Here is a 24,064-nt window from a genome sequence, read left to right as displayed (position 1 = left end):
TCAATCCCTTTTGCAAGCTCTTGCTCTCTCAAAGAAGCAAAAAAAAAAACTCTCTCAATGGTGTAATCCTCTAACATATGGAATGCTAGATTGCTTGGAGCAATTTTGACAACATAACGATGCACAAGTTCTTCTCGATTTTCGTTCTCCATCCTCTTGCATTTATAGAAATTTTGAACACTCTCTCACTCCTTCGGTTTTTCAATGAGGTTGTTTGGCTCATAAATGAAATGGAAGCTACCATCTTCCTTCAATTAAGGCTTCTTGGTCCTCAAGGCTCGAATGGTCAATCTTGCCATGTTAGGAAATTTAGTCTACTTCAAGCAATGTGCCTCCCAAGGTGTTGACTTGGATTTATGTGACCCTCGTAGCTATCGAAGAAAAAATTGTGAGGGTGTGTAAAAATTGTTTTTGGAGCACTCGTGAGGGTTGAATTTTTAAATCAACTTTAGGAAAATCTTTTAATTTTGTCTTTCATAATGTTTTTGGCTGGAAATGTGTCTTTTGTACATGTTGCTTATTGACTTTGATTGCCTTCTATTGTGTACAAATGAGTGTACCATTTTTTCATAATAACATATATAATGGAGAAGTTACTAATTAATCTATTCAAATTTTGATAACCAAACTCGGAAGAACAAAAAAAATCTAAAAAATAAAGCTGGTCGCATAGTTTCTTATATTTAATGCATAACTGTGATTTAAAATATCAATAAAAATATCATTAACACTAATATTAAGATTAAAAGCCTATATAAGCCACCCAAAAACTTAAAAAAAACAAACAAAGCTCAAATTTAAATAATAAAAAATTAACATATTCTGTATCAAAACTCTTTGGAATCAAACAATTTAATATAAGAAACACTAACGTCCAAAAGATAAAAATACATCACTTTCATTAAGCTTCAATGCCAAGACAGCAAAATTTTGTCATTAATCCCCTTTAAAACTTGTAAAAAGCTAAAATGGAGTGCTCTAATAATTAATTGAAACAAATAGGATAATCCAGATACTTTGGTATACGTGTGTATATGCACATGGAGTTTTTTTTTTTTTTTTTCAGAGAAAAAAAGCAACATATGATTATATTAAGATAATATAATGATCATTATACATAGAGGTTACAAAAACCTCAGTCAAGATAATAAGTTCAGATAGATAGGGAAAAACACATAGTTCCTCGTAATCGGAACAAACATATGACTGTTCTATACATTGGACCAAGCAGGGCCGCAAAAACCTGTAGTGGATCTTCATAAACCAGATAAGTCTTTATCAGTGACAAAACTGCCAGATATACATAGTTCCTCGTAAAAACAGAATCGGAAGAAACATATGATTGTTCTATACATATGTCAGTTGGTTGGACCAAGCAGGGCCGCAAAAACCTGTAGTGGATCTTCATAAACCAGATAAGTCTCTATCAGTGACAAAACTGCCAGATATGAATGTGTTCTGAAGTGACTGTAGATGTTCTATAACATATGGCTGTGTGAATCAGAAGAGATGAACCATGCTGAGCCGCGAAACCTGAATTGGATCTTCATAATCAGATTAGTGTTATCAGTGACAAAGATTGCAGATAAGAATCGAGCTAGTCGAAAGGAGGCATGGACCCCGCAATGGTGATCAAAATGGAATCCAGGGGCTGGTGGATATTCTGAAAGATACGCCCGTTCCTCCATTTCCAGATGTACCAGCAAGTGAGGATGAAAAGAGCGCGCCAGGAGGGGCGCTGGGCACTCCACCAGAGAAAACCATCCTGTACAGAAGGAAAAGACCGGTGAGAAAAACCATAAGTCAGAGAAAGCTCGTACCAGATTGTAGAGGAAGCCGCACACTCGAAGAACATATGTGTGTTTGATTCATCTTCAGCTAAACATAGTTGACACCTGCCAGGGCCCTGCCATCCTTTTTTTTGGAGAACCTCCCAGGTGAGGTTCTTGTTAGAGAATAAAAGCCATGAGAAGAGGATGGATTTAAGAGGGCAGGGAGATTTCCAGAGTTTGGTAGGAAAGATAGGGGAGGGAAGCGGAAGGTCGGATGAGAGGAGAGAGTAGAGGTTTCTGACGGTAACAGGGAGGGAGGGCTTCTCAAATGACCAAAGAAGTTCGTCCTTTGTGCCTTGGACGAAAGCTGTGTTTGTGAAGCCATTTGTAGCAGATAGCCAAAGGGGACAGAGGGGAGGAGGCAAGTCTAATTGCAGTTCGTTCTTCCAGATTGGCTGTTGAGAGGACCATGAATCTATAAGTTTATTCCAGGTGAAAAGGCCCTTTGAGTGGAAGAAGGTAAGTAAAGCTGGGGGAATCAAGGATTCTAGCTTGTGCTGTGTGGGGTCGATGCCAATGAGGACACCCTCACCAGAGTAGATAGACCATCGTAAATGCTCCATGAAAAAAGACTGTAACTTCCTGAAATTTAGCCAAATAGTAGAGCCTGTTCTGATGCCTAAAGAAGACCTCCTGTACCAGTATGATAATTGCCGACCTTTGAGATATTTCTGTTTGATGAAGGTGCTCCATGGATTGGTGCCAAAGATGCCTCTGTGGAGAGATTTGCAAAGGAGCGCTTTACCGAAAAACTTCACGTGCAGAAGGCCCCAACCGCCAGTCTTCCTCGGTCTAGTGATGGAGTCCAACTTCACAAGGTGGATCTTTGATTGGTATGAGCGACCGCCCCACATAAAGTTTGCAGCTAAGGACTTCATTTTTTTGGAGACGGTTGCCGGCAGGAGAAAGAGGTGACTCCAATAAACGACGAGCTGGGAAAGCACAGCCTGTACCAATATAAATCTACCTGCCAGAGAAAGAAAACGCATTTCCCAGCATGAAATTTTGTTGTAGAAGCGGTCGATGAGCCAGTTCCAGTCCCGGATGCGGTAACCTTTTGCTTTTAAGCGAAACCCCAAATAAGTGAAGCCATCCTTTAACAGTGCGAGATTTATCCCAAAGCGATCAGCTATCCATTGTGCTATTGCAGGGTTAGTTTCATTATGAAATAGCACAGATTTCGTTTTATTAATGGTCAAGCCCGTGGCCGATTGAAATTTCTGAAAAATCACATATAAACAGGCCCATGTAGATTTGCACAGCATAGCGAAGATTAAAATGTCATCTACGAAAAGATTATGAGATAAAGTAATATCTTTGCACAACTTAATCGGACGGCACCTTCCCTCAGAGACGGCAAGATTAATCTGGGCACTAAGGGAATTCATTACCAGAATGAAAAGAAGAGGGGAAAGGGGGCATCCCTGGCGGAGTCCCCTCTCCGCTTTGAAGAAGGTTGATGGGGCGCCATTTATGATGACAGAGAAGTTAACACTTTCAACGCACGCCATAATCCAACTTATACCTTGAGTCTTCAGACCTATTCTTGCCAGGAGAATTCTGAGGAAACCCCAATCCACACAGTCAAAAGCCTTTTTAAGATCAATCTTGAGAGCGGCAGCATCAAAATTTTTGGAACAAATGGAGAAAAGACATTCCTGAGCCATAGCAACAGCATCCAGGATTAGTCTATCCTTTAGGAAGGCATGTTGTTCCTTAGTAATGTAGGAATTTAGTACTTTCTTCAATCGTTCAGCGATTATCTTGGAGATAATCTTGTAGAGAGTATTGCATAAGGCAATCGGCCTGTAATCCCCAAAAGAGGTTGAGTTGGCTTTTTTGGGGATAAGGGCGATAAAGGTGGCAGATAAGGCGCCGTTTATGTTGCCCGAGATGCGGGAGGCATCTACCATGCCCAGCAAGCCATCTCTGAAGAGATCATAGAAATGAGTAAAGAAGTCTATAGGCCAACCATCAGGCCCTGGGCTTTTGTCTTTCTTAAAGCTCTTGATGGTGTCAGAGAGCTCCTCTTCCGTAATGGGCCTGAAAAACTCCTCATTTTTGTTTTCATCAAACATGACCGGTAAATGGTTTACAGCCCACATCATGTCAGAAACATCACTTCTCTGTCTTTTGTATTGTTCTTTGAAGAACCTTGTGGCTTCAGCAGATATTTCCTGTTGGGAGAAAAGAAAACCTCCATTGCCATCCTCAATCTTCCAGATTGAGTTCTTTGCTCTGCGAGCGTTTGCAAAGTTGTGGAAAAACCTCGTATTTCGGTCACCTTCCTTCAGCCAAGTAGCTCGACTTTTTAACCTCCAAGTTGCTTCCTCCTTTTGCAGCAGTTCTTGTTTTTTTCTTTCCAGGGATCTGATATGAGATTTTTTGTCAAAAGAAAGGCCGCTATATTGGACAGAGGAGGAAAGCATGCATATTTCCTTGTTTATATCAAGAAGTTCCTGTTTATCTTTCTGCCTCTTTTTAATCTGCCAGTCTTTTGTAGCATCTCTCAGGATTTGAATTTTTTCCCGAAAAGTGAGCCAGCGTGCCTCATCGGATTGATGGAAATCCGTCCAGAAATTTTTAATGAACTCATTGAAGGAAACATCCTGCAAATAGATTCTGTTGAACTTAAAAGCATAGCCCATTCTCCGCTCCATATGCTTCCATTCCAAAAATATGGGCTTGTGATCCGATGTAGAATCACTTCCAGTCATTGCTGTCGGCATACCCCACCTTTCGATAATGCTGGAATTTAAGATGAATCTATCGATTCTTTTTGCAATGAAGGCAGAGCCAAACCTACCATTCTCCCAGGTTGGAGCCATTTTTTCTGGGATGATGTCAACCAAGTCCCTTTTGAGTAGTTCCTGTCTCATTGTATCAGCCATTCTGTCCTTTTTCCTACACTGTCCCCAGCATTCATCTGTGTTGAGAGTCAGATTCAGATCGCCTGCAATCAATAGGGATTCAATATCCAGAATTTCAGAATCAAACAAAGCATTCCAAAAAGGAGCTCTGTTGCAGTAGGGCGCATAGATGTTTAAGATATTAAGAGTCTGTGTTCTTCCTCTTATGGAGGCCGAGATGAGAATACCAGCACAGCATTTGAAGGCTTTTGCTTTGACCCTGTGCGGATCCCACAGAGCCACCAGTCCGCCAGATAAACCCTCAGCATCTGTGGCAGCCATGTGCCATGTTGGAAACATTTTCCTGAAAAAAGCCAGGGATACAGAGCTGGAATGCATTGTTTCCTGTATAAAAATAATGTGAGAGTGTGCAGAGACGAGAGTCTCCCTCAGCGCCAGAAATTTGGGGGCGGCACCGAGACCCCTGATGTTTACCTTGACATAAAACACATTAATCAGCATTATTAATGGAAAAATCAAGAAAATTAGAATATGTGGCCACTCTTTGATTACTGATTTAATCTTGTATTTTTAGACATCTCGAAGCTCCGATTAAAATGGAATATACAAAGGGAGTTGTGTTTTTGGTTTTGGAATTTGGCAAAAAAAATTGAAATAAAATTTTGATTTGTGTTATTTAAATTGGGTTTTTAACTGTATATTTAGATTCAGAGCTGAAAAATCCTAAGACATTTTGATTGTGCAGGGATTATCCATCAAACTTGTAATTTCAATAAATTGTCGCCAGATTTTAGAGAAATTTAACTAGAAAAATCCACAAAAAAACTTCCAAAAAATCACACTAAAAACAACTCCTATACAAAATACTTCTTACACCTCGATATACATTTATAAAAACTGCCCTATTGAAAAGACAAAAACAAACGTGAGAAATTCAGTGTAACGGACATTTCTAAAAATGGAATGATGATGCAAGAGACAATTTTTTTTTATTCATGTGTCAACACATATTTATTAGCCGCAATTTTTTAAAATGTTTACGATTAATAAATCAAGAATTATTTTAATGCATAGATCAATAAAACTTTATGTTCATTTCAATGTTCAAATATATAGCTTGACAGTAACATGCAATTTTTCATTTGAGCTGCAATCTTTTTAAATGTTTATGATTTTTTTAAAGGTATTGTTAATAAATTAAAAGATTTTTTTTAATGTATAGATTAATAAAAAAATTATTCATTTCAAATTTCAAATACATAGCTTGAACGTAACATATAATTCTTCATCGGAGGCCATGGGTTTCAATTAATATTTTATCAAGTTTTCAGGATAATTAATAAATTAAAGGATGCTTTTAATGTATGGATTAATAAAAGAAATATTCATTTCAATTTTCAAATATATAGCTGGAGTGTAACATATAATTTTTCATCGGAGGTCATGGGTTCCAATCAATGTTTTACCAAGTTTTCAGGATAGGGGGACGCATAAGGGGATGTATCGGAGCACTTCAAAATTTTAGAGAAATTTAAGGTGGATGAGAGGGGCAGGTGTGTAATTCAATGAAATAGAAATAGTAAAATATTTTATACATTATTTAGTCTGAAGACTAAAATAGTAAATTGAAATTACTTAAACTAAAAAATAATAAGAAATAACAAGTCAAAGATTTGGTGTAAGGTAATCAACATCTAGAGTCAAGACTCAAAATTTAAAACTAAAAATGGACAATGAACCAATGTTATCAAGAACAAGTGATTGAATTAGTTGACTCCAAAACTAGGAATTGGATAAAAAAAATTAGACCAAAAAAATAATTAACCAAAAAGAACATAAATATTCAAATTTTGAAAGACATATATAAAGAAATGTCTTTCGGATTAATCATATCATTATAATTTGGTATACATTTCGACCAACTTCACGTGGGAAAAAATCATACAATCTTCATAAATAAATAGCAAAAATGCATGTGGTTCATCCTCAAGACAAGGTGGGAAAAAATCATGCATCATTGGTCAAAGTTTGTTGTTGAAAACTAGCCGTTGGAGATTAGTTAAACAATATATATATATATAGGAGAGGGGATAGGAATTATCTATAATTTAGTTTTAAATTATTTAATATTCTCAAATAAGTTATAAAATATTTAATATTTTGAATTTTGATATAGCTTATTTTGTAGGATATTAAGAATAAGTTAAAAGAATTAGTTAAACAAAAATTTTAAAAGTTCTAAAAAAGAGGATAGGAATTATAATTCTAAATTTAGTTTTAAATAATTTAATATTCTCAAATAAATTATAAATTATTTAATATTTTGAATTAAGTTATAAATTAGTTTTTGGGATGTTAAGAATAAATTAAAAGTATTAATAAAATTAGTTGTTATATAGTACTAAATAATAAAAAGTTAAGGGGGTTATAAATATTAATAAAAATAGTTGTCTTATAATATCAATTAATAAAGAGGTAACATATTACAACGAATATGGTTAAGAGAAGTTAAAAGGGGGAAGGGAACTATTTAATATAATAAATATAGTTGTAGATTACTTTAAAAAAATTATAAGGGGTTAAGACTAAGATATAAATAGTTTATATTAAAATACTAATAAGGTATGTTAAGAGTATATATTAATGAAGAATTAGGAGATTATTAAAAAGAAAATTGGAGGGAATTTTACTATGAAATCAAGCACTTAGGAGCTTGAAAATTTTATCTTTATTTTTAACTATGTTAAATAAATAATGTGATATAAAACTATAAAGAAAAAGGGGGGGAATGATAAAAAGAATAATAAAAAAAGGGGGGAGAAAGCAGGAGGATCATAAGGAGAGGGTCGGAATCCAGCTCTTACTCAACTTCCAACCATCATCTCTGTTGAGATTTCTAGCATGCCTTTCAATCTCAATAGCCTCCCTAAGTTTCCTATGGTGGAAATGATCAATCCTAGCAAGGACTTTGGATTCCTCAATACAGACATGGTGCTTGGATTTCTCTACATGCTCAGCAAGAGCTGATGAGCGGGAACGATTGTGCCTTATGTCTACAGCGTGCTCATGGATCCTCTAGTTAATTGATCGACCCATTTCTCCAATATATGGAATACCATAGGAACATGGAACCAGGTAAACCCCTTTCATGTCCTTCGGGTCTACAGGGTCTTTAACCGAACCAAGAGAATTTCTAATGGTCCTGAGAGGCTTGAACAAGGAGACATTATTTCTTCTAAGGATATGGGCAATCCTATCTGTGGTCCCTTGAATGAATGGGAGATGAACCTTAGAGATAGGATCAACACGAGCAGTTTTAACTCTTGATCTGTTACAGGCTCTATGAAAGGCTTTGAGGCCCTGAGTTCTATTGTACCCATTATTTTTAAAAACTTCAAGGAGATGAGATTTTTCTTGCTCTAGGTGGTTTTCATCAGAGATTCTCAAAGCACGGGTAGCAAGGGTGTTGAGAACACCAAATTTTTGAGCAAGAAAATGATGAGAATTAGCATGAAGATATTGTTTCGTGTGAGGTTTTTTGCGAAAAAACTTGGTGAGAAATGGAACCATCATCCATTCTAGAGAGGAGAATGTCAAGTAAAGGAAGGCATCTGTCCACCTCAACTTCCATTATGAAGTTTAAACTACAAAAAAATATCTTTTAAAGGTTGAGTTTGCAATTTGGAAATCAGGATGCACTTATGAATGTGATGCATACTTTGTCTCCATTATGTTTAATGTTTATTTAAGATATATAGTACATGTCAATGCATAGATAGTAAGCTCATGATTATTTAGTATTAGAGTCTGCCATTTCTCATATGAATTGAGACAAGTTAACTATTGTATGGCACAAAACTTCGGAAATTATCGCGCTCAAACAAAACCAAATATTATCAACAGATTATGGTATTATGCCTTAACTGCTAGGATGTGATTTGAAACTTTGACTCAAACTAGAAGAATTTAAGAGCATTAGATACTCTAAAGTAGCTTGCGCTAGTTAATAGATTCAAAGTTAATCAGAGTCCAATACTTAAGGGCATAACATTGCCTTATAGTAGCCAAATTAATCTAACGTGAACATCCACAAATATCTAATTTACATTCTTCATACCAACAAAAGAAAAGCAATTACAATTGTTTTCCATAACAATTAAATTTCAGATGAAGTTCAGATGTTATGAATCTAAAAGGCATGTATAATAGGCAAAACCCAGATGTCCAAATTAGAACCGTCAAATTTCAGTCCATAAACTTGTAATATTATAAAAATACGAACTCAGAAAGGCTTCATTTCACAAAGCATCACGAACCGCAATCCGGCAAACAATGGCATCAGCCAAAGATGAGATCCCAAGTTCAAGAGATGATACCTTATAATGCTGCAGAACACATCAAGTGCTGTTAACCAATAATATAAACGACATAAAATATACTCTTTGATCAAATGGGTATAAACCACAAACCTTTTGTATTTGGGCCTTGTCCGCTCTTACTGGCAATTCCGACAAACTTATTTCTGTTCCGTGAATCAGCGTCCTTGTAGCCTCCAACTGTTGGGGGAACAAAATCAACATTAAATGTAAAGAAATAAAGTTGTGGCATCTGATTTTCTATGCAAACACTAACTAGGGAAACCTAAAGACAAACAAGAACGATAGAACAGAACTTTCAAAACGGAAATAATCTGCAGAAAGTGCATGATAAGATTGCAGTGTTAAGCTGACACGATGGAAAGAAAAAAGAATACAGGCTCCATGCAAACTATAACCGGATAGGAATAGATGCCACATTCTTTGGTGATCTGCATCTATATTTTCAAATTGAGGTTAATTGGGTCTATCTGTACCTGCAGAGATATTACAAAATTCAAACAAGAACGAGCTTTTACTTTCTTTCAAAAACAAAAAATCAAGCAAACATGTATTTTACAGCTCATTTTTCATTGTAAGTGGTTGCAGGAAAAAAATGAGATATGTTACGTTTGTTATGTAGCTGTTGCTCATCAGAGACTTTCTGTTAAGTTTTTAAATATGGATAAAACAGCATCAATTCTTTATTGCCAGCCGTAGAAGAGAAAACCAAATCAGAATGCACTTTGAAAGTACATTTATCAACAGAAAAATAGTAAAATACCGAACATTTATCATTAGATGATGCCCACCAAATGTTTTCTTCTAGCAACCTCAAAACACATTAATTTTACAATTTGCCCAAGTCTTACCATGAGAGGACACATTTAACTGACAATTCCTAGGACAAAAGGTTTTTCCTAGATCACTAAGTTAGAGGTAGGTGAAAATTGATGGATAACTTGTGGAAAGGGAAGTGTCCTGTAATGGCCCTCAAAGTCACATATGATGATAAAGGTCCCTTCTTACTAGTCCAACTAGCTTTCAAGAGCTAAGATAATTATTTGAATATGCAAGCCTTTAAGGGGGAGCTTGGCTTTGAGTTACCACCTCGGCACTTTATTTAGTTTTTCTTTTTCATTTTTCTTTGATTTCATTTATCAAATCCATTTTCTTTAGATATACTGTTGTAGCAGCTACAACCACGCTCCAAAATTTTGCCTCGCATGCAAATTTTGGAGCCTACCTTGGATCTTGCAATCGATCGTCCTTGGTCACTTGTTGGTAAGTTGATGATCTCAAGCTTCCCCTCCTTGATCTTAAGAGTTGTTCATGTTCTCATCCTTATGCAGCATGTATCATCTTTGAGCATAGGGATTGTTGTTTGTCATGCAAAGGGAATGTTGTTTTGCTTCAAGGAAAAGCATGCGCGCATAAGTTGTTATCATCACATAGACATGTTTCACAGTCACTTCACGCACTCTTGTCACAAAGATTGTTGCATCACGCAGAGTATGTTTAATACATTCTCGATGGTAGATGTTGCATCACTAAGTGTTCGTGTGTGATGAATGTCAAGTGTTATCGATGTTAACATATGTTTCACTGATCTCACACTTAGCCAATTTCCCAAGCAACTTAGCCTCATTCAACCTCCCGGAATTGTGCACTTTGCTTCTGCAACCATCAAGCTTCCTCCCCTGCCTATTGAAACTCTACAGTGCGTAGAAACCGCAGCATCCCTTGGCATCCAAAAACTGCACAGTGGTTTCCCCCAATGTCTTTCCCTAGCCAGAACCCGTTGTCTCAAGAAATTGCAAAGTATTGTCCCTCAACTACTCAGTCTGCCTTGCAACCTAGAACTGTGCATATGTGTCCTCTCAGAACCCATCCCGCAGCAGTGCCTTGCATCCAGAAACTGTGCAGTATTGCCTCTCAGGCTTCAGCTGCCCAGGCTGCACTGCACTCAGAAATTGAGCAGAGGTGTCCTCCCAGGCCCCCCATCCCGCAGCAAAATCATGTGCCTGAAAATTGTGCAGTGTTGTCCAAGTTGCCCAGTCTGTCTTCCATGCAGAAACTGCGCAGATGGGCCTCCAATGGCCTCATCCCGACAGCAGTCACTGCTCGTTGAAGTTGCGCTGATCTATCTCTCAGTGACTACAGTAAAAGGTGACATGTTGAGATCACTCGCAAGGAGTTGAGGAGAAGGACCAAGGAATCAAGTGATGGAAAAGATCAGGACCGCATGCAAACTCCATCGAATGCATGATCATCTCAAGGGTAAGTATGGTAAGTAAAGAACACCTTTCGAAGTACACCTCTTAGTTGAGTTTGCAGGACTGCTTGTCATTGTCATATCATCCTGTCTTCAGTAACATGCATGTGTGCAAACACAAAAAAGTCATTTCATGTGTTTCCTCTACATGTCTTGCTTCCTTTTTGCTTGTTTGACCAACTGTCGTCTTCGGCATGTTGATTGTCATGTCATGCTTGCGACCTTGTTCTGGTGATATCGAAGGTTTGTCTTCGTGTGCATGAGTTGTTTCGACTATGTAAACACCCATCGCACTCACACACAATGTTGTAAGCACTGTCACGCAAGTGTCGTCACAGTCATCTGAAGGTCTATCTGAAGTGTCGCACTTGTCGCTTTCACCATTAGACAGTCCCGCAATTGGTCACACTAAACATATGTTGTCTTGTTGGTCTAGGATGTTTGGTCGTCAAGCCATGTTGAGTGTGTGTTCACAAGGTCATGTATACACGAATTCACTCACTCATACACTTAACCATTTTGCCGAAGATCTGTCGATTGGGCCACCCTCCATCAGTTAGACCTCCACTGAGTTGCACTGCGCAGTCTCAGCCCTTAGTGACCAAGCACTGTCGCCCAGAACTCCGCAAAGCCTAAAGCTGCCTTCCAGGCAGTCTGCACTGCGCAATCTTGGAATCAACCTGGCTAATTGTTACCCAGAACAGCGCAGACGTTGCCCAAGAGGCTATCTCAGTCTATGCTTCCCGCAAACCTATACATCAAGCCTCCCACTGGTCAACCGGAGAATTTGACTTAGGCAGTGACCCAGGGATACACTCATCCCAAATATTGCGCAGAAGCTGTTAGCCTGCCTACCTGCATTGACTGAAGAAATTGCACAGACATGAGGGATAGGCACCTGCTGCCTGTCACTACACTATCTTTGGAAATTGCGCAATATTGTCAGTCAGTCCCCTTGTCGGCCTGTTTGCCATTCCTCCTGAAAATTGCGCAGTTTTCATGGACAGTCCACCTACTGCTCAGCACCCCACTCAGTTCTGGCCAGCAAGCTCTCGCAGGCCAATCCCGACCTCCTCTGGAAATCTGCGTAGTTTTCACTCCCAGTGCCTCTTGCTGCCCGCAATGCCTTCCCCGAAAAAATTGCGCAGTTCTGCCTCCCAATTGAGCTAGATCCCGCAGATGTCCCCTGGTGTCTTGAACTGCTCAACCCAGCGTCTCAATGACCTCTGTGCAGTTTTTCCTGAAAGTGTCGCAGAGCCTCGCATCCCGGCCCGACATGTGCTCTGCACTGTTTCAGAGCCTTGTCCTCTCTCCCAGTCACCTGCACCCAGAAACGAAAGACAATGCATCATGGTAAACTAGGGGATTTATGGATTTGATGTCATCTCATCATGAGTGATTGCAGAAACAGGTACATGAATGAGACATGGCGCGATGACGAACGGGATGAACAAGGAGTGCATGCTAAAATACTTGCTCGCGGTTGGACGAACACACGAAGCATACCAAGTAGCAAGCGAAGGAGACACATGCGCATGCATGAACCATCAAGCGAACACCAAGACCATTGAAGACTCCGCGCACTTTGCCATGCGGAGGTGAAGCTATGGTACACCACGAGCACACTCATCACTCAGCAGCACAACAGCTCGACACGAACAACACAATCAGCATGTGCATACCAGCAATGTCATAAGTCGCCTCGGCCACATCACTATTTTGGGTCATACTTGTGTAATCAATGTAATGTAACGTGGAAGTCCAAGAGACCCACAGATGAAGTTAAAGAGTCATGTAAGTCGAACAGTCATGAGGGAATTCGAAGAGTCACAAGGGTCAATTTCACCCTTGGTTATATATACCCCTCATTTGTACATGCAAAGGACTTTTCACCTTGGCTCCTCCCACATAGCCTTGAGCGTCTTTAGTCTTTTATTTCGAGGAGCGAGTAGTGGCTCCAACGCCCTGCTATCAAGGTTAGTGATATATGGTCTACAGATGTGTCTTGGAACTTTTGCTTAATTCAGAAGCCTGTTAATAGGCCAGCGCGTTTTCACACATGTATTGTATTCATTTGTAAGACTATTCTTTGGACACTTGTAATACATGTTGCTTTAACTTCTACTAAAATAGTTGAACTATTTCAGTTGTTTTAGTGCATATGACATTGGAAATGTGTTGTATCAGTGGTTATCGTTGTCTCGCCCGTGTGGACTACTATGTCGGACACTAGACAAATTCATTCTTGTAAACTTGTTATAACGACCGTCACACTCGTGTGGACTACTCTGCTAGGTGTTGTACGTGCTATCTGTTCACTTTGTGTTTGTGACTACTGCATCCGTGTGGACTACTCCATTGGAAGTTGTGCATGTCCTGCTATGTTGTGTGTCTCTAACAGAGTTGGGACTATTCCCTTTCGACTTGAGACTCACTCTCACCCTCTCCCTCTGCAGTGAAAGAACTTAGACACAAGTTACACTAAGCACTCACCAGGCACACGAACCTCATTGTTTGAAGACTAAGTATACCACTCTCATGTGCTGACAAGCAAGAGCTAAGGCATATCTTTAAGATAATGGCAACCGAGCCATCATACCGGATGGGACTCCTACACCAAACGGTGTGAGGTCTAGTTGGGACTTCATACTGGGGAGATCCCCTGAATGTTGGCGGGTCCAGCACCGTCAACATTGCTGGCGCTAGGAGTGTCAAATGACAAGTTGAGTCCTCACAATCTGTTTTGAATCTTCGCATACTTATCATGACTACCCACAGAATTCTTCCTCCGAAGTGTATGTCTTATGGAAACGACTTTGAAATCTCGAAGGAGCTCTGGAATTCCTTGTCACAACACACATATGAAGGTGAAGGCAGAATGGCCTGGCTTGAACACAGAATGGCCATTACAGTTACATGTCACAAGTATAAAATCCATGAAGATTACATGACCTGCTCGTTGTTCGTATACACGCTTCGAGGGCACCCACTGCTATGGTGTGCCACGCTGCCCAAGAACTCTATTCACTCTCTCACTCAGTTGATTGTAGAGATAGACCGTGCTTTCCATCATTTTGACTGTAAAGCACTCAATAAAGAAATTATGGAATTATGGAAAGCACCTGATGAATCCGTTGAGCAATTTCACACATGCTTTTGTAATCTTGTGTACTGATTTCCTGAAGATGAAATTGATTGGGAATTCCTCGATGGAAGATTTAACTATCTTCTTTACATCTCCGAAAATCTGCAATTCTTGGAATCATTCGAACCCCTCCCAACATACCTCGGTGTTAGAGCTGCCAAATCTAAGACAAATGAGGTCGTTGTCACAAGTGATTGTCTGTCCTCTTCTCATCAAACAACTCTAGCTCCGCAATGCAAGGTGGGAGAAGGTGCGCGCACATCTCTTGAACTATCACATCCTCCCACCCCACCTGCTCTCAATGTATGCACAGATTTGGCTTGCAAGCCTGCCAGTTGTCACGTGGATTTGTTCCCTCAACCTCTATCCCCACGTTCCATTAATCCTTTGGATTGTACTGTCTTGTGTTCTTTCGTTCCAGAGTGCACACTTGTTGTGAACAAGGATCAAGTTGTCAACGAAGTTGGTGTTGTGCAGCCAACCTACGCTATCATTCATGATGACTGTGCGGGAATCTGAAAAACCCACAGTGAAGGATGACTCGCTTCCATCCGCGCCTCATCCGCTCTATCCTAATATCTCTTGTGATTCTGCCACTTTTGATTTTACCTGTGAAAACTCATCTCCGGATGTTTCTACTTCCGATCATTCACAAGACACACCGGATGTTAGCCTGTCATTACATCGCGAAGAGGACACATCTTCCTCTGAAAATCCATCCCATCTATCATCTGTCATTTTTGAAAACATAAAGGGTGAACTTCCTTGTTTCTCATCAACCCCTCTGCATGATTCATCATATCATGAGGATGCCGACGAACATCTCGAATTTTCTAATTGTGGTTGTCGTGATCTATGTACTTCTTCATTGGATCACGATGTTGATTCACTCACTGTTAATCTTCCTAAGCCACTGGTCTCCGACGATCTATCTATTAATGAAGTGGAAACCCCGTAGGTTGTTGAGGCACTTCAGCCTGAGCTGATGGTTATGTCAGGCCCTCGTTGTCCTGAGGTTAGTTCCACTTCCGATCAAAAAAATTTCCAAACAACTAAGGCTCCTCATCACTCATCTGTATGCATTGAAGATCAATCCAATACACAAATTTCGCTTCCTCCACCTGAATCACATGATCCCATCGCTCATGCATTGGAGGAATCATACACAGCAAGCACACTTGCAAGGCGTAAGTTGTCTCTCTTTCTCATGTTTGCTTGTCTGTCACAGTCAAGAGAGTGTGCATGCTTATCATTTGCACGCAATGTGTCACAACACCATGTTAAGTTCGCAGAATGCTTGTCTTGTGCTTTCACTCTTTTCTTTTCTGTGGACGCATTTAAACTCGGAGTGTGTTGGTCTTCATTGTTAAATCTTTCTTGTTCACTGGTTTACATGTATATCTTTCTTGTTTACCATGCCTTCGCCAACATGGGCCAGCCAATGTGCTGGTGGCTGCATTGGAAATATCACTTCACGTGAGTAGGCCCATGCACTATTTAGCATAGGAGTAGGAGTATTGTTTGCTTTCTTGCTTTCCTTTGCTTTCTGGTTTGCATGTTTGTTTGTTTGCTTACTTCGTTTGGTTTGCTTGCTTGCTTGCTTTGCTTACTTGTTTGTTTTCACTTTACTTCTGCTTTTTGCTTTTTGTTTTCTTTGCTTGCTCATGTCTGTAGGTTAGCCTTACATGAAACCGTGTTTGGCTCTCAAGACAAGCCAGGAAAATCTAAGAGGACTTGTACAACTATCAACATCTGGTTATTTGTTGTCCTCTCTCTTTATGAAGAGCTTGTTGTGTTCAGTCGATGATGCCTTCATGGACAATACGTTATGTTCAGAGTGAGTCTTGGTGAAAACACAATGCTTGCACTGTTAACTAGTACCGCCTACTCTAATCGGTTCTTTTGGGTTAACCCTTGTCAGCTCAGTCAAGTAGAGTAAGGTGAGGGGGAAAACCTTAACAAGTATGTCAAAGGTATATATAACATACTTCTCTGAAGGAAAAACCTCTTCTACTCTCAATAAGTCGGGATCCCTCTTCCGCCTCTAAAATAAATAAGTGCCTATGCACAGTTCTTTGAAAAATATGAAAATCAAAAATAAATAAGGCAAAAGAAGTGAAAGGCTTCCTACATAGAGAGGTGATACAAGTAACTCCGCCAAGGTACTGACCAAGCTCGCTGGCAACAGAGCGATGCTTGTGTTCCTACGTGACTTCGTCGGGTCACTGTCCAGGCCTGCTGGCAGTGGAGCAACACCAAAGATGAAACTTAAACTCTCAAAGTTATATTACTTGTGCATCCATATACTCCTCATCCCTAATCGAAACAACTAAGTTGACTTGGCTTGGAATGTGTGTTGATCGATCAAGAGAATGGTAGGAACTACATCTTTCACACAAGCTAGTGTGGAAGCCATCACGATCAAATAATCGAACAATACTTATGGAAGGGTTAGACTTGCTTTTCACGAAACAAGGTCCATACAAAGAGCTAGATTTCTACCAGTGTGTTGCAAATGTTGTAGTGACTTCAACCACCCTCCAAAATTTTGGCTCACATGTAAATTTCGGAGCCTACCTTGGATCCTGCGATCAATCGTCCTTGGTCACTTGTTAGTAAGTTGATGATCTCAAGCTTCCCTCCTTAATTGTAAGAGTTGTTCATGTTCTCATCTTTATGCAGCATGTGTCATCTTTGGGCATAGGGATTGTTGTTTGTCATGCAAAGGGGATGTTGTTTTGCTTCAAGGGAAAGCATGCGTGCATGAGTTGTTATCATCACATAGACATGTTTCACACTCACTTCACGCACTCTTGTCACGAAGGTTGTTGCATCAAGCAGAGTATGTTTTATACATTCTGGATGGTCTATGTTGCATCACTAAGTGTTCGTGTGCAATCACAGTCAAGTCTTATCAATGTTTACATATGTTTCACTGATCTCACACTTAGCCAATTTCCCAAGCAACTTAGCCTCATTCAGCCTCCCAGAATTGTGCACTTTGCTTCTGCAACCATCAAGCTTCCTCCCTTGCCTACTAGAACCTCGCAGTGCGCAGAGACCCCAACATCCCTTGGCATCCAAAAACTGCACAGTGGTTTCCCCAGTGTCTTTCCCTATCTGGAACCCGTTGTCTCCAAAAATTGCGCAATGTTGTCCCTCAACTGCTCAGTCTGCCTTGCAACCTGAAACTGCGCAGATGTGTCCTCTCAGAACCCATCCCGTGGCAGTGCCTTGCATCCAAAAACTGTGCAGTATTGCCTCTTAGCTGCCCGGGCTGCACTGCACTCAGAAATTACGCAAAGGTGTCCTCCCATGTTAAGTTTAGGTATGTTCTATGCTTAGAGCAATTTATTTCAATTTTCACAGTTAGCTCAATCTCTTTTCCAGATTAGCAATCACATCAGCATAATAGTAAATTGCAGATAGAACATAAACATAAATCACAGAAGACAAGCCAAGACAAGAGGACACAAGATGTGGCACTAGCCAGGGACAAACCCAAATGTGGGGAAACCCTTGATCAATTCTTCTTATATGTTCTTCAATAGTTCAACAGAGAGAGAGAGAGATAGTACATATACAACAGAGGTCAACACTTTGACTTGTCTAAATAAGAGCATAGATCATCTCTAAGAAGATGATACATAAGGTAGCTGAACTCAGTTGAAGACATGCTGCTTCAACTTATTCTCCAAGGGACTCCATCACCATGCCACACTTATCATTGTGTTGCACCTCATCATCATGTTGCACCTCACTGTGTTGCACCATGTTGCACCCATCATCACTATGTTGCATCTCATCATGTTTCACTAGTCATGACTGTACCCATCACTGTGCTCAATGTATATTGCAAAGTATCATCATGTTGCACCACTGTCATTAGGTTGCTCTTCATCACAAGATCCCATCACCAGGTTGCACACATCATTATGCTACACTACGCTGCTGCCTCTAACATCGTGCTGCATCCAATTGTTGCATCTAGATATGTAGTTGCATCCATAGGCTGTATCTAAACTTGTTGCATCAACGGTGTAGTATCCAACCATTCTGTTGCATCTCCTAGAACACCTTCGGCATAATGATGGACACTAATTCTGTCACGCTAACACACTGCCTTAGTTGTTGGCTAGGGCATGTACAGACTGCTATGTCATGATCCAATTCAAGTCAACACTTTGACCCAACAGTCCTACAAAAACATTGTTGTCACCACTGTTTTCACTGTTGCACCTGCAATTTTGGTTAGGGCATGTACAACTGCCCTTAACCCAACACAAAGTCCGCAAGACTAGCCCTCAAGGGTTCCGACCTACCTTGGAGAGGCTCCTTCCATGCCACGTTGTCCTATTAAGGTTTTGTCCACCTCAACGCAGCCCTAGAATACCTCCAACTATTTGTTATGGCCTACGGTCTAGAAATAGCTTGTTGTAGCTTTCGGCCTCCTCCAAAATGTGCCCAAACAGTCACCCAATTGCCAGTGTTTTGCTCCTCCTCTACTCGGCCTAGCAGCCTGCCCTCTCGGCCCTATAAACAACCTCTCGGATCTGTCTCAGCCTTAAGACAGTGACCAAATATTAGATCCACACAACTCTACACCTCAGCCTCCTATAGCAGACCTCTTCCACACTGTTCCTTAACCCTTTCTTGTTGCGGCTAGGGATCCTTAAGGCAGCGTATAGGGCAGGTATGTGGCAGCGTATAGAAGCAAGGATCTCCTCTTTTGAATTGCGAGTAGACCATCCTCTTTAGGACTGCGGCTAGGGTAGTATTAGATCTCTACTTGACTACGCCCAGACTGAGGCTAGGGCTCCTTGTTTAGCCTCCTTTCCTCCTGCGTCTAGGGCTTCATCCTCCTAGACTTCTCTTCCACTAAAACCCAAAAACAAGTGGAGAGAAATCAAGAGTGAAGTGCGTGTGCAAATGACTATCAAGTCACCTCCTTTTATACTAAAACATTGAGCACACGTGGGGGTTATTTGGTTGTTGGCCAACCTTGACGAATTGTCCCATAACACAAATAAATTCATATCTCCATGAATATTAATCGAAATCAGATGATCTTTAGATCAATCCTACACCTCTCGACGAGAGGGATCCAGGAAAAATATCAGCTGCCATTACTAAGATGACTCACATGGAGTTTGGCCCAAGTTTCCAATTTTAACATCCCAAGACCCCCATCCCGCAGTAGTGTCACGTGGCTGAAAATTGTGCAATGTTGTCCAAGTTGCCCTGTCTATCTTGCATGCAAACTGCGCAGATGGGCCTCCCATGGCCTCATCCCAGCAGCAGTCACTACCAACTGATGTTGTGTTGATCTATCTCTCATTGACCACAGTGAAAGGTGACATGCTAAGATCACTCCCAAGAAGTTGAGAAGGACCAAGGAACCAAGTGATGGAAAAGATCAGGACCACACACAAAATCCGTCGGATGCATGATCATCTCAAGGGTAAGTATGGTAAGTAAAGAACACCTTTCGAAGTACACCTCTTAGTTGAGTTTGCAGGATTGCTTGTCATTGTCATATCATCCTGTCTTCAGTAACATGCATGTGTGCAAACACAAAATAGTCATTTCATGTGTTTCCTCTACATGTCTTGCTTCCTTTTCGCTTGTTTGACCAATTGTCGTCTTCGGCATGTTGATTGTCATGTCATGCTTGCGACCTTGTTCTGGTGATATCGAAGGTTTGTCTTCGTGTGCATGAGTTATTTCGAATATGTAAACTCCCATCGCAGTCACACACAATGTTGTATGCACTGTCATGCAAGTGTCATCACGGTCGTCCAAAGGTCTATCTGAAGTGTCGCACTTGTCGCTTTCACCATTAGACAATCCCGCAGTCAGTCACACTGAGCATATGTTGTCTTGTTGGTTTGGGGTGTCTTGTCATTAAGTCATGTTGAGTGTGTGTTCGCAAGGTCATGTATACACGAGTTCACTCACTCACACACTTAACCATTTTGCCGAAGATCTATCGACTGTACCACCCTCCATCAGTTGGACCTCAACTGAACTACAGTGTGCAGTCTCAACCCTTAGTGACCAAGCACTATTGCCCAGAACTGCGCAAAACTTGAAGTTGCCTTCTAGACAGTCTGCACTGCGCAATCCTGGAATCAACTTGGCTGACTGTTACCCAGAACAACATAGAAGTTGCCCAAGAAGCTATCTCAGTCTACACTTCCCGCAAGCCTATCCATCAAGCCTCCCGCTAGTCAACCAAAGAATTTGACTTCGGCAGTGACCCAGGGCTGCACTCATCCCAAAAATTGCGCAAAAGCTATCAGCCTGCCTGCCTGCACTGACTGAAGAAATTGCGCAGATCTGTTGCCTGTCATTGCACTGTCTCTGGAAATTGCGCAATTTTGTCAGTCAATCCCCTTGCCGACCTGTTTGCCACTCCTGAAAATTGCCCTGTTTTCATGCATACTCCACTTGCTATCTGGCACCCCCTCAGCCCGGAAACTACACAGACATGTCATGCATGATTGCCTCCCAGATTTGCGCAGTTCTGGCCAGTAAGTTCCCACAGCTCAATCCTGGCCTCCTCTGGAAATCTACACAGTTTTCATTGCTAGTGCCTCCTGTTGCCCGCATTGCCTCCCCCGGAAAAATTGTGCAGTTCTACCTCCCAGCTAAGCCAGATCTCGCAGATGTCACCTGGTGTCTCGGACTGCTCAACCCAACCTCTCAGTGACCTTTGCGCAGTTTTATACAATAGTGTCTCGGAGCCTCGCATCCCAGCCCGACATGTGCTCTGCGCTATTTTGGACCCTTGTCCTCTCTCCCAGTCACCTGCACCTAGAAACGAAAGACAATGCATCATGGTAGACTAGGGGATTCCTATATTTGATGTCATCTCATCATGAGTGATTGCAAAAACAGGTACATGAATGAGACATGGCACGACGACGAATGGGATGAACAAGGAGTGCATGCCAAAAAGACTTGCTCGCGGTTGGATGAACATACAAAGCATACCAAGTAGCAAGCGAAGAAGACACATGCGCATGCATGAACCATCAAGCGAACACCAAGACCATTGAAGACTTCGCGCACTTTGCCATGTGGAAGTGAAGCTATGGTACGCCACAAGCACACTCGTCACTCAACAGCACAGCAACTCAACATGAACAGCACAGCCAGCATGTGCATACCAGCAGTGTCATGTCAAGTTGTGTCATGAGTCGCCTCAGCCACATCACTATTTTGGGTCATACTTGTGTAATCAATGTAATGTAATGTGGAATTCCAAGAGACCCACGGATGAAGTTAAAGAGTCATGTAAGTCGAAGAGTCATGTAAGTCGAAGAGTCATGTAAGTCGAACAGTCATGAGGGAAGTCAAAGAGTCACAAGGGTCAGTTTCACCCTTGGCTATATATACCCCTCATTTGTACATGCAAAGGACTTTTCACCTTGGCTCCTCCCACATAGCCTTGAGAGTTTGTAGTCTTTTCTTTGAGGAGCGAACAGTGGCTCCAATGCCCTGCTATCGAGGTTAGTGATATATGGTGTACAAATGTGTCTTGGAACTTTCGCTTAATTCAGAAGCTTGTTAACAGGCCAACACATTTTCACACATGTATTGTATTCGTTTGTAAGACTATTCTTTGGATGCTTGTAATGCATATTAATAATAATAATAATAATAATATCAATTTTTAAGGTCACAGCCAAGCTAGACACCAAATTGGTGTATGAAAACCCCTTGTTTGTGGGACAAGGGACCCACCTCCGCGCAGTGATATGACTGCTAAGTCTACAAAGGCATACATACTCTACACCCCTCTGGTTTTGAACCTGTGACCTCTTAGGAGGAAACACATGCTTCTAAGCATTAGGCCCATATTGCTTTAACCTCTACTAAGATAGTTGAACTATTTCAGTGGTTTTAGTGCATATGTTGTTGGAATGTGTTGCATCAGTTTTTATCGATGTCTTGTCTGTGTGGTCTACTACGCCGGACACTAGACAGATTCATTCATGTAAACTTGTTATAACAACCATCGCACTCGTGTGGACTACTCCGATGAGTGTTGTACGTGCTATCTGTTCACTTTGTGTTTGTGACTGTCGCATCTATGTGGACTACTGCGCCGGAAGTTGTGCATGTCATGTTGTGTTGTGTGTCTCTAACAAAGTTGGGACTGTTCCCTTTTGACTTGAGACTCACTCTCACCCTCACCCTCTGCAGTGAAAAAAATTAGACACAAGTTACACTAAGCAATAACTAGCCACACGAACCTCATTGTTTGAAGACTAACTATACCACTCTCATGTGCTGACGAGCAAGAGCTAAGGCATATCTTTAAAATAATGGCAATCGGGCCATCATACCGGATGGGACTCCGACACCAAACCATGTGAGGTCTAGTTGGGACTTCATACTGGAGAAATCTCCTGAATGTTGGCAGGTCCAGCACCATCAACATATTCATAGACAGACATGGGACATAGAGGTGTAAGGCTTTTTAATGAGGTGGCATAGATCTAACTTTGTTATTTTTTTATTTTCATTTTTCGTCCTCTTCGCCTCTAGCCTTTTTGGCTTTTCTTTGACTTAGGCTTACATTATCACTTGTTCCTTTTTTACTAGACCTTGCTGGATAATGTCTGAAAAGTCAAACATGTACGGGGAGATGTCTTCTCTATGAATGGAATGGAAGTGAGAAAAGGAAAATTGGAAATGTTAAGTATGACTAGGGTATGAGGAACGCTAACTTAACCAAATCACTAAAGAACAATTAAGCCAAGGTTCTTAGGACATTAATGTTCCCTATGGAAAAATGAAGCAAAAAGTAAGCTCGTAAGTGCTACCAAGTGCGATCAGATTTCACTTTGGTGTTACCACATTCATGACGAGTATAGAGGTTACAGTACCACATCTAAGTATCAAAGCCATACAATGAGAACACAAAGCATAGTGCATCTGCCAACTGAGGCTTGAGGCTAGAGAGGGTCAGCATACCATGATTGAGAAATCTAATAATGATGAGGCTCTGTAGCTGAGGGAGAACAAGAACACATGTATTTGACTAGCATGAGCAAGGGATTTCATGCAAGCTTGAACATACCACACTGGCTGATTGAGTTTCTCTGAGAATATTACTACTGGTTGAACACTACGTATCGTTGAAGGGAAGTGATGTAGTAGATGGTCGAAGCCCTACGAAGAAGTTATGTAGAAGATGGTTCATTGATGAAGAAGTTGAAGTTGATCCATGACATGATGATGCAGAAAGGAGGAGCCATACTAGCAGCTGATAGTACCATGATCTCCACTAAATAGTAGATAGTTGTCGTTAGAAACAAGTCCCTAATTAAGAGGGAGTTTGGGTATATTCCTTTTATAGGAATGAGTAGATCCTCTCTAGTTGAGAGAGAGAGATAGACACATCATTCTTGTCTTCACATTATGAAGAAAGAATGGAGGATTGGGTAAGCATCTGAGAACTGATACTCTTTGAGGATGAGGTAGGGCATCCAATAGGAAAGAGTAGTTGAAGAGGAAATTCCTTGAGGATGTGTAAATCCAAGATAGGAATGGTCCTAAAATGACATACCTTGTGA

At 40.8% G+C, this 24,064-nt stretch overlaps 1 protein-coding gene across 8 annotated transcripts in view; it reads right to left on the bottom strand.

Moving 5' to 3' along the window:
* Nucleotides 1-8,682: 8,682 nt before the first annotated feature.
* LOC149141213 (EKC/KEOPS complex subunit tprkb-like protein) overlaps nt 8,683-24,064 on the bottom strand; it is a 173,777-nt gene continuing 158,395 nt past the window's right edge. For all 8 annotated transcript variants that reach the window (XM_089446570.1, XM_089446573.1, XM_089446567.1 and 5 more), the window contains 2 exons: nt 9,172-9,258; nt 8,683-9,087 (listed from right to left, as the gene is read on the bottom strand). In XM_089446570.1, the coding sequence (XP_089302696.1) occupies nt 9,001-9,087; nt 9,172-9,258 (174 nt within the window). In that variant the 3' untranslated portion in view covers nt 8,683-9,000. The remainder of the gene's footprint in view (nt 9,088-9,171; nt 9,259-24,064) is intronic.

Source organism: Pinus tabuliformis, chromosome X, assembly GCF_031772625.1.
Source record: "Pinus tabuliformis cultivar Carrire ecotype Pingquan chromosome X, CPIR1, whole genome shotgun sequence".
NCBI classification, from domain to species: domain Eukaryota; kingdom Viridiplantae; phylum Streptophyta; class Pinopsida; order Pinales; family Pinaceae; genus Pinus; species Pinus tabuliformis.
Note: the sequence above shows the minus strand (reverse complement) of the source record. Positions and strands in the feature narration are given on the sequence as shown.